Here is a 16,000-nt window from a genome sequence, read left to right on the forward strand (position 1 = left end):
AACATCTCTTTATTCTGAAATATATCTCTTTTCATTTATTCAACAAATAATTTGAGTGCCTGTTACATGCCAGGACCTCTCATCAGGTACTGAAGAAAGGAACTGGATTGTTTGTTGTAACACTTCAGGTGACCTGAATAAAAATTGATGATTCAAAGTTAAGCTGAAATGAGGAAGAGCACTTTCCACATATCAAGTAGATAATAAATTATATAGAGAATCCTTTCCTGGCAATTTATTATATGTTGTTGGTTCCCAGAAAATATTTTAGATTTTGGTATCAAAAAGATTTAAGATTGAATGATGTAAAATAAGGAAAATTTAATTAAAACAAACAGACAAATAGATGTACCAGACATTTTTCATGCTTTCTTCTACATGTTACCTTGACTTAGGAACAAGTAGCTATAAAGATGAACTGATCATAAGACTGAGGATGAAAACAAAGTATGGAATAGTAAGAAAATGAAGGAAGAAGATTAGCAAAATAATAGGAATTGATTTATCTAATTTTCCCAGGTAATTGTGTGTCCTGAGCATACTGTTTTTCTATGGAACTGAACGCTAACTTTGAAAAAAAATCTGATGTAAACCTTTCTTTAGAAAATCTCATATATTTCTTTGCCTAATATTCAGGAAACAGGAAAGAACCTTTTCTAAAACCCAGGATCATTATGCTGAACATAGTTGTTGTACCATGGTTATGATACATTGAATTTCTTGTTCTGGTACTGTCAGAAGCTTGCCATTTAAAAATGGAATTTGGTAATGAGAGAAATGTAGTACCGAAAAACAATTAAAAATCTTGATGAATTAAAGAAAGTGACAACTCGAGAGTGGGTTATTAACGATGACCAGGACAGTCAAGATGCCATAATGGGTATTGCTCTGGGTGACTTTTTTATTTGTATATCTTTGGACTTGTGCTATTTTCCATTTCTGATTGGATTTGGAGAGTAAAGAGAATTGTCGCAGCTGTCATTCTCCATCCCCAGTTGCAGTAGAACATCTTATAATAGGTGAGAAATGTAAACTCTCTTAAGTTGTCTTTTGGGTTTTGGTGGCTTCAGAGTTATTTTGATTGATTCAGGAATATATGATAAAAACCTCTAGTCTTTAGTTTAAAATATGCTTTAATAATTTTAGTAGTACATATATGAATGTTAAAAATCATGTCTGCCTTTTAAGAAAACAAAACTTTTTCTCAGTGAGGGATGTCAGGTTTCATTTATTCAGTGGCAGTGATCCTTATGGAGTGAAAACAGTCTCTGATTTTGAATAGGCAGACCTTATGGCTTTGCCTGATGAGAATGGTCATGTTTTTTAAGATAACCTTCACCATATGTGTATATTTAGGTAGCCAACTGGGAATAGATTTGCCTTAAAACAGAAAATATATCTGCAATGGATATGAGATTAAGAAAGCAGATTAACTGAGAAATTCTATTTGATATTCAAATTTTTGTCTATAAAATCTTGTTTTAAATTTACTAAACAATACAAAAATGTAGTGTATAAGAATTATTTAGAGTATTACTAATTTCTCCACTTGCTAAAGCCTGATCACTTGGTCTATATAATATACCATATTTTCTCCTGAAGTAGAAATGACAAGAGGCACCTGAAGATGCTATAGCAGGCATCTTAGAATTTAAAATTTTAAACTTCAAATTCTTCAATTATAATGGTGTTCATATGTTGGGGAAAAAAGAAAAGTAAAAATGTTTTATGGTGCCGGTTGCAGGTAAGACTGCTAATCTCGTAAAGCAAACTCTCTCAACTGATAGATCACATTCTACTAAAAGATCTTGAAAAGGTGTGAGCAAGAAAAGAAGGCAAGTCTATACTGGGGAAGAAAATTTTGCCTGCATTAATATGCTATTTTTGTTCTGCTAAGGGAATTATTCTTTGCCTACCCACTTCTCTATGGCACTACTCAGTTACCTGAAGACTGAAAAATTGAAAAGTCAAACCACCATGGCACCACCTGTGTGTAACAAACCTGCACGAGCTACACATATACCCGAGAACTTACAAGTATAATAAAAAATAAATAAATAAATGGAAAAGTGCTGCTTTTTGCAACAAATTCGATAAAACAATAAAGTGGTAAGCTGGGAGGAGTATTTAATATGGACAGCAGGTGCCAGGTCAGTTGACAGGTATAGAGTCTCCACTATGCTCCAGATACTATTTTGGATACTGAGATTAGAGAGATGAATTAAAATCAATTGGGTGTCTTTAAAACAGATTACAAATTGGAAGGGCCATTGGTGCTCATCTGAGTCAAGATGAGTTTACTCTGTGTCCTTTAAACAAAGATGTTTGTTACTGTAGCCTAAGAAAAATATAAAATATTCAAGAATTTAGTGTTTCTGTCTTTGAACTTAAAAAAGCTAGATTTTCCTGTTTGTTTATCCACAAGGCAGTGGTAGCTGTTTCATCCACAAAGTTCACCTTGAATTAAGGCTCGAATCTACAATGAAAGGCAGCAGTACCTCCAGTGCCAGAAAACAATGACCTAGAACTCCTTAACTCTTCATAAAAGGGCTTTGTACAGTCAAGGATTACATCCGTTTCACATTAAGCAACTTGGGCCAGATTCATTCCTTACAAAGCCTTTCCTTGGAGTTGCTATGCCACAGAAAGCTATTGAAGTGCCATGTTTTTTGGCAGTTGGACTTTCTTATTTTAACAACATATATGAAAAAAATACCTGGTGCTGTCTTGTTTTTAGTTCCATTTTATGTAAGTATTTAACATCTTTTTGTTTGTTTTATGTTGAAAATATTTTGAGTCATGTTTTAAAAGATTTTGTGTGTTTTCCTTTTACACAGTGTTAACTTGCTTATTATTATGTGACTTGGAGGGGATGAAAAAATTTAAAAGTGACTGGCCCCAAGATGAAGCTTTCCACTCTCATTGACTCTCTTCAGGAAGCTGTGGCACCCACTTCCATTCTCCTGCCAAATGTTTCCCTTCTATGACTTTGGTGCACAGACTTTGAAGCATTGTTAACCACATTTGGCGGTTTGCCTAGAATCCAAATGCCCTGTATAATTTGCATAATAATTACCATTGATTTGCATATAGTATGGGCTGAACTGTCTTCTTGAATTTAAAGTAAAAATGTTTTAAGGATTAAAGCCTTTTTCCCTTACCTACTACCCTTTCTTAGGTTTTGGAAAGGGTCATAGCTGTGTGTTCGCAGGCCCTAATCAGTTTCCACAGTTCTTTGTATTTGTTTTGCAGATTTCTCTATGTTGGACAGTTTCTCAGCTCCTATTCTGTATGGTCACACCTAGAGCATTGTTTCCCTTTCCCTGGCCATACTTCACCTGATTAGATCTTCCGGTTTTCTTTGCTGCTTCAATGTATTCTGCCTTTTTTTCCCCTTTCTTTCCTCAATAATGAAAAAGGAATCATTATTTTTACTCTTCCACATGTCTGATGAAAGGCAGTTTTTTTGTTTGTTTGTTTATTTGTTTTTTGAGACGAGTTTTGCTCTATCACCTAGGCTGGAGTGCAGTGGCATGATCGTGGCTCACTGCAGCCTCGACCTCCTGGCTCAAATGATCCTCCCATCCTCAACCTCCCGAGTAGCTGGGAGTACAGGTGCGTTCCACCACACCTGGCTAATTTTTGTATTTTTGTAGAGACGGGGTTTCGTCATTTTGCCCAGGTTGGTCTTGAACTTCTGGGCTGAAGTGAGCCACCCAACTCGGCCACCCAAAGTGGTGGGATTGCAGGCTTGAGCCACCACGCCTGGCCAAGAGGCAGTTTAATGTTACACATTGAACAAGTTGTTGGTAAATGGGAATCCATGCAGCCCAAGGTGAGTTTCTCTCTGGCACCATCCAGACCAGGCTCACAATACTCTTAATCTCAAGAAGCCCAGAAAGATAAGATTGCTTTTTTTGTCCTCTGTCTTCCTTCCTTTTACCCACTTCTATTTTTTTAAAGTTTTAAAAATAATTTTTTAATTCAGTACTTATGCCCCAGATGGACCCCATACCCACTTCTAATTTATTTATTTAACGGATATTCTTAGGAATATTTTTAACAATGGTTTAGTAGTTCTATAATAACCTTAGAGCTCCCAGACTGAAACAGACCCTAAATTCCACCATATTATAACTTGAAAACGTATTTTTCTCTTTTTTTAATAAGTAACCACTTACATGTTTCAAAAAAATGTGTTAAGTGTACAGTGTAAAACTTCCCTCCCCCTTTATCTCTTGTCTGCCCAGTTCCCCAGCCATCACAATGAAGGTTATATACTTCTGTATATATGTATCTTTCTCAAGTAGTTTTTATGCCTATACAAATAAACATATATTCCTATATGTACCTTTTATATACAAAAGTTAGCAAAATTATACACTGGGTTCTAAACTTTCCTTTTTTTTTTTTTTTTAACTTCACAAATCCTGACACCCTTTTCATACAATTATATAGAGAGCTTTCTCATTTTATTTTACAACCACGTAATATTAAATTGTATTCCTTTTCCATGATTTATTTAATTAGTCCCGTACTGATTGATATTTGCATCATGTCTAAAGGCTTTTTTCCTGCATATATGAGAATTTGAATTTGAAAATAATACTTGTGGTCACCCTAATGGAAAACACTTAGGAACTCCATCATGCATCAGCATTACATAGAAGGCACAGTGATGAGATCGTACTTAACCAGCTTACAAGGTTTTATTAGTGATTTTTACTCATTCTGAGTCACATTGTACTTTCCTACAGTTAATAATAACATTATTCTAATAGTCTTTTCAAGATTATTTAAGAACAAAATATTTCATAATATCTGGTGACCGTTGTTTGCAATATCTTTTTTTTAAATTAGTATTTACGTTTTTAAAACTTATTTCTTTTGTTTTTGCCTTTTTTTTAAACTAGATCCTTACAATAAATGAGGATGGATCACTTGGTTTGAAAACCCCTAAATCTCACGTTTGTGAGCACTGCAATGCTGCCTTTAGAACGAACTATCACTTACAGAGACATGTCTTCATTCATACAGGTATTTCTTGAATTAAAATGGGCTTATGGCCATGAAAATTATTATCTTTGTTATTTTCATCTTCATGTAAACGTCCTTCATTCCTAAGACCATAGCTAATCTGGCATTCCAAATCAGAGATTTTGTAGGCCAGAGTGTCAGAAGGAAGCCAGGAAAAACTCGTGAGGAAACAATTAGCATGGATGTGTAAAATTAATTAAATAGTCTTAATTGGACACTTGTTTGGCTTAATGTGCTCCATTTAACTAGAGAGATGATTAAAGAATGTATTATTAAAAGCCTACTTATTAACATTCATTGAGTTTAAAATGTGGATTTGGAAATCAAATAAAAATAAATGATAGCTAAGATAATGAAGTGGTAGAGAACAGTATTAAAGCTGGCAGACCTTTGGGTAAACCAACTAGACATGTAAGATGAACTGGGGAAAAAAACAGTTAGAAGGGGTATTTGATGAACTAGAAAAATAATGTCCCAGAAGCTAGAAGAAGAGAGAATTCCAAGCAGGGTATGACCAATAGCACTTCTGCCCTAGGGAGGATAGAGGTTAGAGAACTGAGAAAAAAAAATAGCAAGGAGATCGCAAGTAGCTTTTCAGAAAGCAGAGAATAAGGGTTAAACCACAAGTGGGCAGTGAAGAATTTGAGACTTAGAGTAGACTACTCTTTAAGGAGGTGTAGTGAAAGGGAAGGAGAGAAAATACTAAGGTAGAAGTGTTTCAAGACTGAAATAAGGTTTCTCAGCATAGAGCAGGCCAGAGAATACTTTCCTTAAAAGGAAAAGCTCCAGCAAAGAGAGAAAGTTTGAAGAGACAGGAACTTTTAAAAAAGAGATGTTTAGAAAGTTCTGAAGAAAATATGTAAAAGGGCATAAATGGATGATTAACCAGAGAGGAAAAAGGATGGGTACACCTTCCAGCACAGGAAGAAAAGATATTTAAGACACATAAAACCTGTAGAGTTCTTTCTCACCTCATGATTTTAAAATTCAGTTTTAAATTGTTTTATTTATTTACTTCTCCCCCTTGAATATATAGATCAAATTTAATTTCATTTTTATGTGATTGTGAGAATATGAATTTTTAAATCCTGGGAAAAAATCGAGAGGAAATAAAATTCTGTTAATTACAACGTCAAAAATGTATATGGCTATTTTGTGACTTTCCAAAATTTGGGCATCTAAGATTTTTCTTTCGTCAGAAACAGTAACTAAAAACTGTTGTTTTATTCAGTAACTAATTTGTGGATGTGAAATTATTTTAAGGCGAAAAACCATTTCAATGTAGTCAATGTGACATGCGTTTCATACAGAAGTACCTGCTACAGAGACATGAGAAGATTCATACTGGTGAGTGTTACCACCCTTAGTAGGTTCATTAAAATGATTATTTCAAATGAAGAGAATAATTTTTAATAAGTTATCTTTTTTCTTCCTTCAATAAGTCAATGTTAACTGTTAAGACTTGACTTTAATGTCCAAGCCCAAGACATTACTTTGAAATACAGTTGCATAAAAACCTAAAATATATGTTTAAAGTGACAAAAGGAAGGAAGATTTTCTGAAATTGCTGTTTCCTTAGGTGTTTACTGAATTTAGAGTAAAGTTATCGTTAATTAGTGTGGGGTAGGAAACAAATTCCTGGCTCCTAAAGCAGCAGTACAGTTCATTCTCTTTCTTTCTATTTCATGGATATGCCTTACCTAATCAGTGGACATGTAATCTTAAAAAGTTGAGAACTGCCAGTTTCTCAGTCAAGTTATTAATGATTTAGAAATAATATTCTAGAGCATCACTGTAAAGGAACCCATACCTTAAAAACCTAAGTCTCATTTTAGAGCAAATATTTATTTGCATTTTTTTTTGACAGTGGTAAAACCAACTTTTATAAGTAGTCTGTTGACTTTTGACCTTTGTTGCCTCTAAGCATGTTGAAAAGTGTTTCTTTAGAATTGATTTCTAGTGTTACGCTTTTTGTGATGGAATAAAAACAGAGTTGGTAAATGTGTATAACTTTGAATTTTACATTTGAATAGAATTGAGAATTATGGTGATAATATGAGAATGTTGAAAATATTAAAGTTCTTCCAATTTTTCTGTTTTAAGTACTCAAGCAAGTACCTGCCCAGTGTTGTTATGTAGATGTGTTCTCATGGGACCTGCAGTATTTGTGAAAGGACAGCTTGTCATACAGAAGCAACCTTTTCTGTCTAATAACTTTTTTTCAATTTTCTTTGCCCCTAAAAAGAAGCATGAATGTGGCTGGAACTTTATGCAGTACATCTGTATGCTTGGGTAGTCTCCTTTTTAGCAATCATTTTGCTCATTTCAGTTTTTTTCAGTAAACACATAATCATCTTTTTCTGTTGGAAGGGGCTATATTAGGTACTGTGGGAGAAAAAAATTTATAGATTTTTGTGTGACTTATAGCTAAATTTAAATTTCTATATAACAATAAAACCTCATCAAATAAAAATGAAAGTTATTTTTGTGTGTTCTTAATACCTATTGGGTTTTGATATTTTACTCATTCATTCAACAAAAATTTATTGAGCATCCAGTGTTTTTCAAGCACCAGAAATAGGTAACATAAGGCAGTTTCTTTCTTTGGAGTTTACGTTCTTGTGGAAAAACAGACGTATAAGCAAGCATAGTGCAATTAAGTGTTGTAGAATTGTATACAAAATTCTCAAGATACTATTGTGCCCTGAGGAAAAGACACATGTACTGTCTGTTGAAAGTTACTTCGGGAAGGTGTCACAGAAAAGCTGTGTGAGGCTAAGTTAAGAATATATGTGTGTGTGTGGGTATGTATCTGAAAAAACTATTTTTGAAATAGTACTTACCTTTATTGCACGGTATATTTTGTGTGTGTGGGTATGAGTTATTTACTTAAAAGTGCTAGTCACAATCCTGTAATCCCACCTATTAGAAAAACAACTGCACTAGACCATGGGGAATCTTGGATTTAAGCAGAGTATAATGAGTTGTTAATGTTTATTGAGAATTTAGTAAGTACCAGAAAACTGTGTTAAATATCTCATTTAGTCCTCACATTAATCTTGAAAGGCAGGAGTATTACTATCCCCATTTTATAGATGAGAAGGTAGTGGGAAGTACACAGAAGTTAAGGAACTTTCCCAAATTTATATATCTAATAAATGATGGAACCAAGATTTCAGCTCAAGCCTCTGTGATTCCAGAGTACACATGTGAAATCACTGGCTATGCAGAGTGGGACTAGAAGCAGAAAGTTATCTTTGGGCCTTTTTGAATTTTTCTTGCTCTGCCACTAAGCCAATTATGGCTTAGCCTTCCTGTATGTATAGTAGCACCTAAAAGTGGTAGAAGCAAAGGTTGTAGTTCTAATGTTATAGAGAACAGTTTAGAAGAAGATAAGGAGTTGAGAGGAACCAGGGCAAAGCAGTCACTAGGGTTCCTTAACAAAGTTCTTTTGAAGAGAGACTCAATTCTGCCTTATTGTTCCCTTCCCACTAGGTGGAACTGATAGAAGGGGTTGGTTTTTCCTTCTTTACTTCATATTCTTGATTCTTTTTATAGATTCTTTTTAAAGATAGTAAAATGTTTTTTGTTAAACCTATTTGGGAATATATATATCTAGAACCACAAATAGGTTCTCCATCACTTATTATTCTGTCTTTACTGTTTCTTTCATTTTCTAAATGGCTTTATTTTTGGAGGAGAGTAGGGCCCTAAAGTTTGTCCGTGTCAAGGCTTTCTTTCTCTGTAGGATCTTAGTTTAGAAGAATACTTTTAAATAGTTATGGCATTAAAAAAGATTTTCCATATTTTTATCCATTTTTAAATTGTCAAGCGAGTGCTGACCCTCAAAGGTTGGTGAAAACCATCAGCCCTTAAAGGCTCCATTTTCCATACAGCCTTCCTTCTCCCTTTAGGTCTTCTCCTGGTCCCTCAAACCCCCAAGCCCATTCTCTGGTCCTTTGCAACATGGTTAAAAATCATTACCTGCTTGGTAGCTATGGCCAACAATAAATAAATCTGTATCTTTTTAAAACTAAGAACATAGTTGATTTGGTTTTCAAAAGGAAAATTTTTTAACGTGCCCTAGACAGGCTATTATTTAATTCCATTTCCTAAATTTGGGCTTGTCTATTTAGGAAAGAGTACTTTTTCATCCAAAGGCTGATCCCTGAAATCCTGGTTTAAGGTTTATTCCTTTAGACTAAGCTACTGAAAACTGTCACGTTGTAGATATCCTCAGGACTGCTATTTTTGGCAATTATGGGAGATTTACCTTTTTTGTGAATATTATCTTTTTTTGTAAATATTACAGATCCGTTATTTAGGTGATGTTTTGGATATGAGAGAAAAGGTGAGGATTTGAGGATAAAGTCAAAGATAATTCTAATTGGTAATTTTTTTTTAGGGCCTGAATTACTGATCAAGTGCATATTAAGGTTAAACATTTATCATCATTGGCAGATTTCCTTGTGGATCAAGTACTTTTGTCTAAGGTGCCTATTTTAAAAATGTGTATATAGAATAAATGTTAGAATGGCATATATCCATAATTGTGTTCTTTCTTCTTACTTTGTGAGCATTTTACTCTAAAAAACTGCCAGTCTTATCACCAAGAGGGATTGAGGAGTGAAAAACTTAAGTACCATTTTCAATTTTATTTTTGTAAATTACTCTAAATAGTAAGCCACCGAATACCTATCCTGGTGTTCTGTTACACAAATTATGGTTGCTTTTTAGTCATGCCAGTTTTCATAATTTATTTTTTATTTCAATTAGTAAAAATGTTATGAAACTATTTTTCTTTCTTTTCTTCTCTTTTCTTTTCCCTTCCCTTCCCTTCTTTTCCCTCCCCTCCCCTCCCCTCCCCTCCCCTTCCCTCCCCTTCCCTCCCATCCCCTCCCCTCCCCTTCCCTCCCATCCCCTCCCCTTTCTCTCTCTCTGTCACTCAGGCTGGAGTGCAGTGGTGTGATCTTGGCTTACTGCTGCAACCTCCACCTCCTGGGTTCAAGTGATTCTGCTTCAGCCTCCTGAGTAGCTTGGATTACGGGCACGGGCCACTATGCCCAGCTAATTATTGTATTTTTGGTAGAGACCGGGTTTCACTATGTTGGTCAGGCTGGTCCCAGTGATCTGCCCTCCTCAGCCTCCCAAAGTGCTGGGATGATAGGGGTGAGCCACCACGCCCGTTCAAAACTCTTTCTATATATAGGGAAATTTTAGTAGATGATTCTCCTCCCAAAAACAAAAGAGATTTTTGAAGAAAACTAAGTCACTCAGAATTATATATGTTCACTAGGTTTCTTTTTCCATAAGGTTCTTTTTTAAGCCTTTAGTTCTTAGATGTATATAGTTCTCTCTATAAAAATAGAAAAAAACACTGGAAAACCTGTCGTCTAAGTTAGTGTTCTTCATGCCTGAAAACACGTCAGTCCTCTTTTCCTCTTTACTATGACTTTTATTCATAACTGTGTTAAATAGCTGAATAATAACAGTATTCTTATTTTTGTCAACCAGTTGGGCTAATGGGGTGGAATGAGAGGGAATGTTAATTTACCCTTGACTAACTTAGCTTAACCGTTCATATTTCTTTTAGTATAGTTCAGTTATTGATAAAAATTAGTTTTCCACTCATGTTTTTCAAACCCTAATTCATAGTTAATTAGCTATAATAGAGAAAGAAGTCTTATGAAAGAAAATGTTAAAGACCTACTTAGAGTTTACCTCTTAATTTGTGAGGATGAAGGAAATGAATACTGTTTGTATAACTGAGAATGTTGTGTGCACTACAAGCTCTTGGCATTGTGATTGCTGAAGCCCAGACTGCTCTGTCATGGACAGATCTTGCCAAGGAAGTATTAAGCAGAGAAGTATGGATTGCTGGGACTGACATTTCAGCTTTAACAAAACTTTTAGAAACCAGATTTTTTTTTTCATCTGCAAAGTTGTTAATAATTCACACTAAAAGATTTGGTTGTACATAAAACATATAAAAGCTTAACACTATCTAACAAAACATCTCAGTAAAGACAATAAAAAATCATGTGTATGTGTGTGTGTGTAATTAAAGTATGGTGTAATTATATATAAATATATATAAATCTGATATATATATATATATAAATCTGATATATATATATAAATATAAAACCATACTTAAACATTTTTATTTAGGAGGATAGGGGAAGTCATCTAGAAGATTGATTCTATTTTATTATTATTTCTTAGAGCTGAAATATGGCAAATCAAAAGCTTTATAGTGAAAGTGCCCAGTTTTCAATTAAGTGTATATATTTTAGGTATGATTATCCCTACCCCCCAAATCTATATAAAATGTTCTTTGTTAGTTCATAGCAGCTGTATTTAAAAAAGATGTTTAGCATTTGTTTTAACAAGTCTTTAACAAATTGAGACTTGATTGAAGTGGTCACATTCTTATGTATAGTCATTGAGTGCATGAACATGTGAATCATGTGACTCAAAATTTGATGAAGCGTATGTCAAATTTCCAGCACAAATGGTGCAGACAACCTGTGCTTCACAAGTAGACAGGATTCAGATTGGTGGCCTCATGGAAGAGACAGAACTTAAGTGACCCCAAGAGCGAATTTGATTTAGGCTTTGTAATCCATGTGTTGCATGGAAGTCAGGTGTCATCACAGGCACCATAGGTGGTAGAGCAAAGGCATGATAGAAGCCAGGACCAGAAGGAAAATCTATAGTTTACTGAAGGAAATTGGGAATCATTGGGCAAGAATAGTTAAACAGATACTCAGATAATCAATTGAGAAACACACACAGGGTAGCAAGTGGAAACTGAGGCAGATAGACAAACACCCAGACAATTGCAGGTACTATGTACAAGAGGCCAAGCAGTGTGTCATATATGCTGGCTTAAAAGAACCAGAAAGAGGCAGGTACTTCATTTTAGTTTTAAAACACGTAGCAATTCCTAAGAATTCATCATTATCATAAGCCTAATGATACTCGATTAAATTTATTGAGTACCTGTTCTCTGCCAAGTACTATAACCCAATACATAAATTATCTCACTTTATCCACACAACAGTCCTGGGAGGAAGGTACTGTTATTCCTGTTTTACAGATAACGTTCAAAATGATTAAGTCACCTCCCTCAGTGTGTATTACTGATAAATAATAATTTAGCTCTTCAAAGTTCGTGCCCTTAACCAATATGCTATAGAAAGGGTAGAGCAAGCACCAAGGAAATTTTGAAGTGACAGCAACTTTTGGTTTTAACTAGGGAGATTTTTATTTTGTGCAGGTAAGGGCAAAGCCAGTCCTGAAGCTGGCCTGTAGCCTGTATGTATGTAGCCTTCATATGCTTCACTGAAATGAAGTCTGTGGGTGTAGGGGTAAGACCGGATTTCACAATGGAGTGAGCAGAGGCAAGATGGGCATATAAATGGTTCTGAGGAGAACAGGAAGGACGGGGAGAGTGGGAGTGAGGAGGTAAGTCTAGAAGACTTGATGATGGAATTGCGTTGTCTAGCCTTGATGCTAAGCTACGGAGTGTCAGATTTATTTCGTAAAGCATTATTAGATACTAAGGCATTTAACTGCCATGTTAGAAAAATATTGTTTTATGAGGAAAGATGGAAATTTAGAAAATATGTTACTGTTTTGTTAAATCATAACTAATATGAAAAAATTGTATAATATTTAATATTTTTATGTTAAAATATTTACTCATATTTACAAATGTAGTAATCAAATTTAGGTATTTAAAATTTGTTAAAACATCCGGGCGCGGTGGCTCAAGCCTGTAATCCCAGCACTTTGGGAGGCTGAGGCAGGTGGATCACGAGGTCAAGAGATCGAGACCATCCTGGTCAACATGGTGAAACCCCGTCTCTACTAATACAAAAAATTAGCTGGGCTTGGTGGTGCGTGCCTGTAATCCCAGCTACCCAGGAGGCTGAGGCAGGAGAATTGCCTGAGCCCAGGAGGCGGAGGTTGCGGTGAGCCGAGATCGCGCCATTGCACTCCAGCCTGGGTAACGAGAGCGAAACTCCGTCTCAAAAAAATAAAATAAAAAATAAATAAAATTTGTTAAAACAAATAGAACAACATAGTTAAGCTTTAAGGAATATACTATTACTTTAGTTTTGGTCAGTTTGAGAAGTAGGAAAAACTTAAATACTTTTTTTGTTTTCAGAGATGAAGTCTCCCTCTGTTGCCTAGGCTGGAGTGCAGTGGCATGATCATAGCTCACTGTAGCCTCAAACTCAAACTACTGTAAGGAATATTACATTCCTTAAAGCTTAACAATGTTTGAGTTACCAGCATGCCTGGCTAAAGTTACTTTTGACAGTAGTTTGAGGCTAGTGTCTGTTGTTCCCATCTTTATGTCTGTACGTACCTAAGATTTAGCTCCCACTTATAAGTGGGAACATGTATTATTTGGTTTTCTATTTTTTACGTTAATTCACTTAGGGTGATGGACTCCAGCTGCATCCCTGTTGCTGCAAAAGACATGATTTTGCTCTTTCATGGCTGTGTGGTATTCCATGGTGTATATGTACCACATTTTGTTTATCTAATCCACTGTTGATGGCTACCTAGGTTGATTTTGTGTCTTTGCTGTTGTGAATAGTGCTACCATGAACCTGAGTGCATGTGTCATTTGGTAGAATGTTTTTTTTTCTTTGGGTATGTACCCAGTAATAAGATTGCTGAGTCAAATGGTAGTTCTACTTTTGGTTCCTTGAGAAATCTCCAGACTGCTTTTCACAGTGGCTAAAATTCACACTCCTACCAGTAGTGTAAAAGTGTTCTCTTTTCTGTGTAGCCTCACCAACATATGTTATTTTTTTGACATTTTTATAATAGCCCTCCTTAGGGGTGTGAGATAGTATCTCATTGTGGTTTTCATTTTTATTTCTCTGATGATTAGTGATGTTAAACTTTTTTTATTGTTTTATTGTTGTTGTTTTTTGAGACAGTGTTGCGGTGTCACTTAGGCTGGTGTGCAGTGGCATGATCTTGGCTCACTGTAGCCTTGACCTCCCGGGCTCAAACAATCCTCCCACCTCAGGCTTCCGAGTAGCTGGGACTGCAGGTGTGCACCACCATGAATTTTTGCTTTTTTTTTTTTTTTTTTTTTTTTTTTTTTTTTTTTTTTTTTGGTAGAGACCCAGTTTCACCATGTTTCCCAGGCTGGTCTCAAATTCTTGGGCTCAAGTGATCCACCTGCTTTAGCCTCCCAAAGTGCTGGGATTACAGGAATGAGCCACTGTGCCTGGCCTTTTTCATATGTTGACTGCTTGTATGTCTTATTTTGAGAAGTGTCTGTTCATGTCCTTTGCCCATTTTTTAATGGGGCTGTTTGGTTTTTGCTTGTTGATATTCCTTACAGGTTCCGGATATTAGTTCCTTGTTGAATGCATAGTTTGTGAATATTTTCTCTCATTCTGTAGGTTGTTTGTTTACTCTGCTGATTCTTTTGCTGTGCAGAAACTCTAGTTTCTTTAGGTCCTACTTGTCAATTTTTGTTTTTTGTTGAAATTTTTTGTAGAGATCAAGTCTTGCCGTGTTGCCCAGGCTGGTTTTGAACTCCTGGCCTAAGCAGTCCTCTTACTTTAGCCTCCCAAAGTGCTAGGATTGCAGGCATGAGCCACCACGCCCTGTTGGTTTTTGTTGTTGCTGCAATAATTTTAGTCATAAATTATTTGCCAAGGCTTATGTCTGGAAAGATATTTCCTAGGTTTTCTTCCAGGATTTTTATACCTTTATGTCTTACAGTTTAGTCTTTAATCCATCTTGCGTTAACTTTTGCATATGGTGATAGGTAGGAGTCCACTTTCATTCTTCTGGATATGGTTAGCTAGTTTCCCCTGCACCATTTATTAGGGGTCTTTTCCCCATTGATTATTTTTGCCAACTTTCTCGATTATCAGTTGGTTGTAGGTATGCAGCTTTTTTTCTGGGTTCTCTATTCTGTTCCACTGGTTTGTGTATCTGTTTTGTACCAGGATTGCTTTGGCTATTGGTGCTGTTTTTGTTTGTTTGTTTGTTTTTTGGTTCTATATAAATTTTAGAATAGTTTTTTCTATTTCTGTGAAAAATGACATTGGTAGTTTGATAGAAGTGTTGATGAATCTGTAGATTGCTTTGGGAAGTATGGACATTTTAATGATATTTGATTCTTCTAGTTCATTAACATGGAACATTTTTTTTATTTGTTTGTCATCTGTCACTTCCTTCAGCAGTGTTTTGTAGTTCTTCTTAGAGAGATTGTTCACCTCCTTGGTCAGGTGTATTCCTAGGGAGGTGTATGTGCGTGTGTGTCTAGTGTAAATGGGATTATGTTCTTGATTTGTCTCTCAGCTGAATGTTATTGGTGTATGGAAATGCTGTTGATTTTGTATCCTGAAACTTTACTGAAGTTGTTTATCATGTCTAGGAGGCTTTTGGCAGAGTCTTTAGGGTTTCCTAGATATTGAATCATATCATCAGCAAAGAGAGATAATTAACTTCCTCTTTTCTATTTGGATGCCTTTCTTTATTTCTTTTGCCCAATTGCTCTGCAATAGGACTTCCAGTACTATGTTGAATAAAAATGGTGAGAATGGGCATCCTTGTCTTGTTCCAGTTTTGAGGGGGAATGCATCCAGCTTTTGCCTGTTTAGCATAATGTTGATTGTGGTTTGTCATAGATGGCTCTTATTATTTTGAGGTATGTTCCTTTGATGCTTAATTGTTTGAGGGTTTTTGCAATGAAGGAATGTTGGATTTTATCAAAAGCTGTGCCTGTTTCTATTGAGATGATCATATGATTGTGTGATTTTTGTTTTTAATTCTGTTTATGTGGTGAATCACATTCATTGATTTGCATATGTTGAACCAACTTTGCTTTCCAGGAATAAAGCCTACTTGATCATGGTGAATTAACTTTTTGGTGTGCTCCTAGATTCAGTTTGCTAGTATTTTGTTCAGGATTTTT

At 35.4% G+C, this 16,000-nt stretch overlaps 1 protein-coding gene across 5 annotated transcripts in view; it reads left to right on the forward strand.

The window, feature by feature from the left end:
- The window catches only part of ZNF148 (zinc finger protein 148), a 154,149-nt gene that overhangs the window by 102,853 nt on the left and 35,296 nt on the right, over positions 1-16,000 (forward strand). For all 5 annotated transcript variants that reach the window (XM_021673987.2, XM_012473870.2, XM_012473871.3 and 2 more), the window contains 2 exons: positions 4,914-5,037; positions 6,301-6,384. In XM_021673987.2, coding sequence (XP_021529662.1) covers positions 4,914-5,037; positions 6,301-6,384 — 208 coding nt within the window. The remainder of the gene's footprint in view (positions 1-4,913; positions 5,038-6,300; positions 6,385-16,000) is intronic.

The sequence above is a fragment of the Aotus nancymaae genome, unplaced genomic scaffold (genome assembly GCF_030222135.1).
Source record: "Aotus nancymaae isolate 86718 unplaced genomic scaffold, 86718_ANA_hifiasm-v0.15.2.pri h1tg000046l, whole genome shotgun sequence".
Classification (NCBI taxonomy): domain Eukaryota; kingdom Metazoa; phylum Chordata; class Mammalia; order Primates; family Aotidae; genus Aotus; species Aotus nancymaae.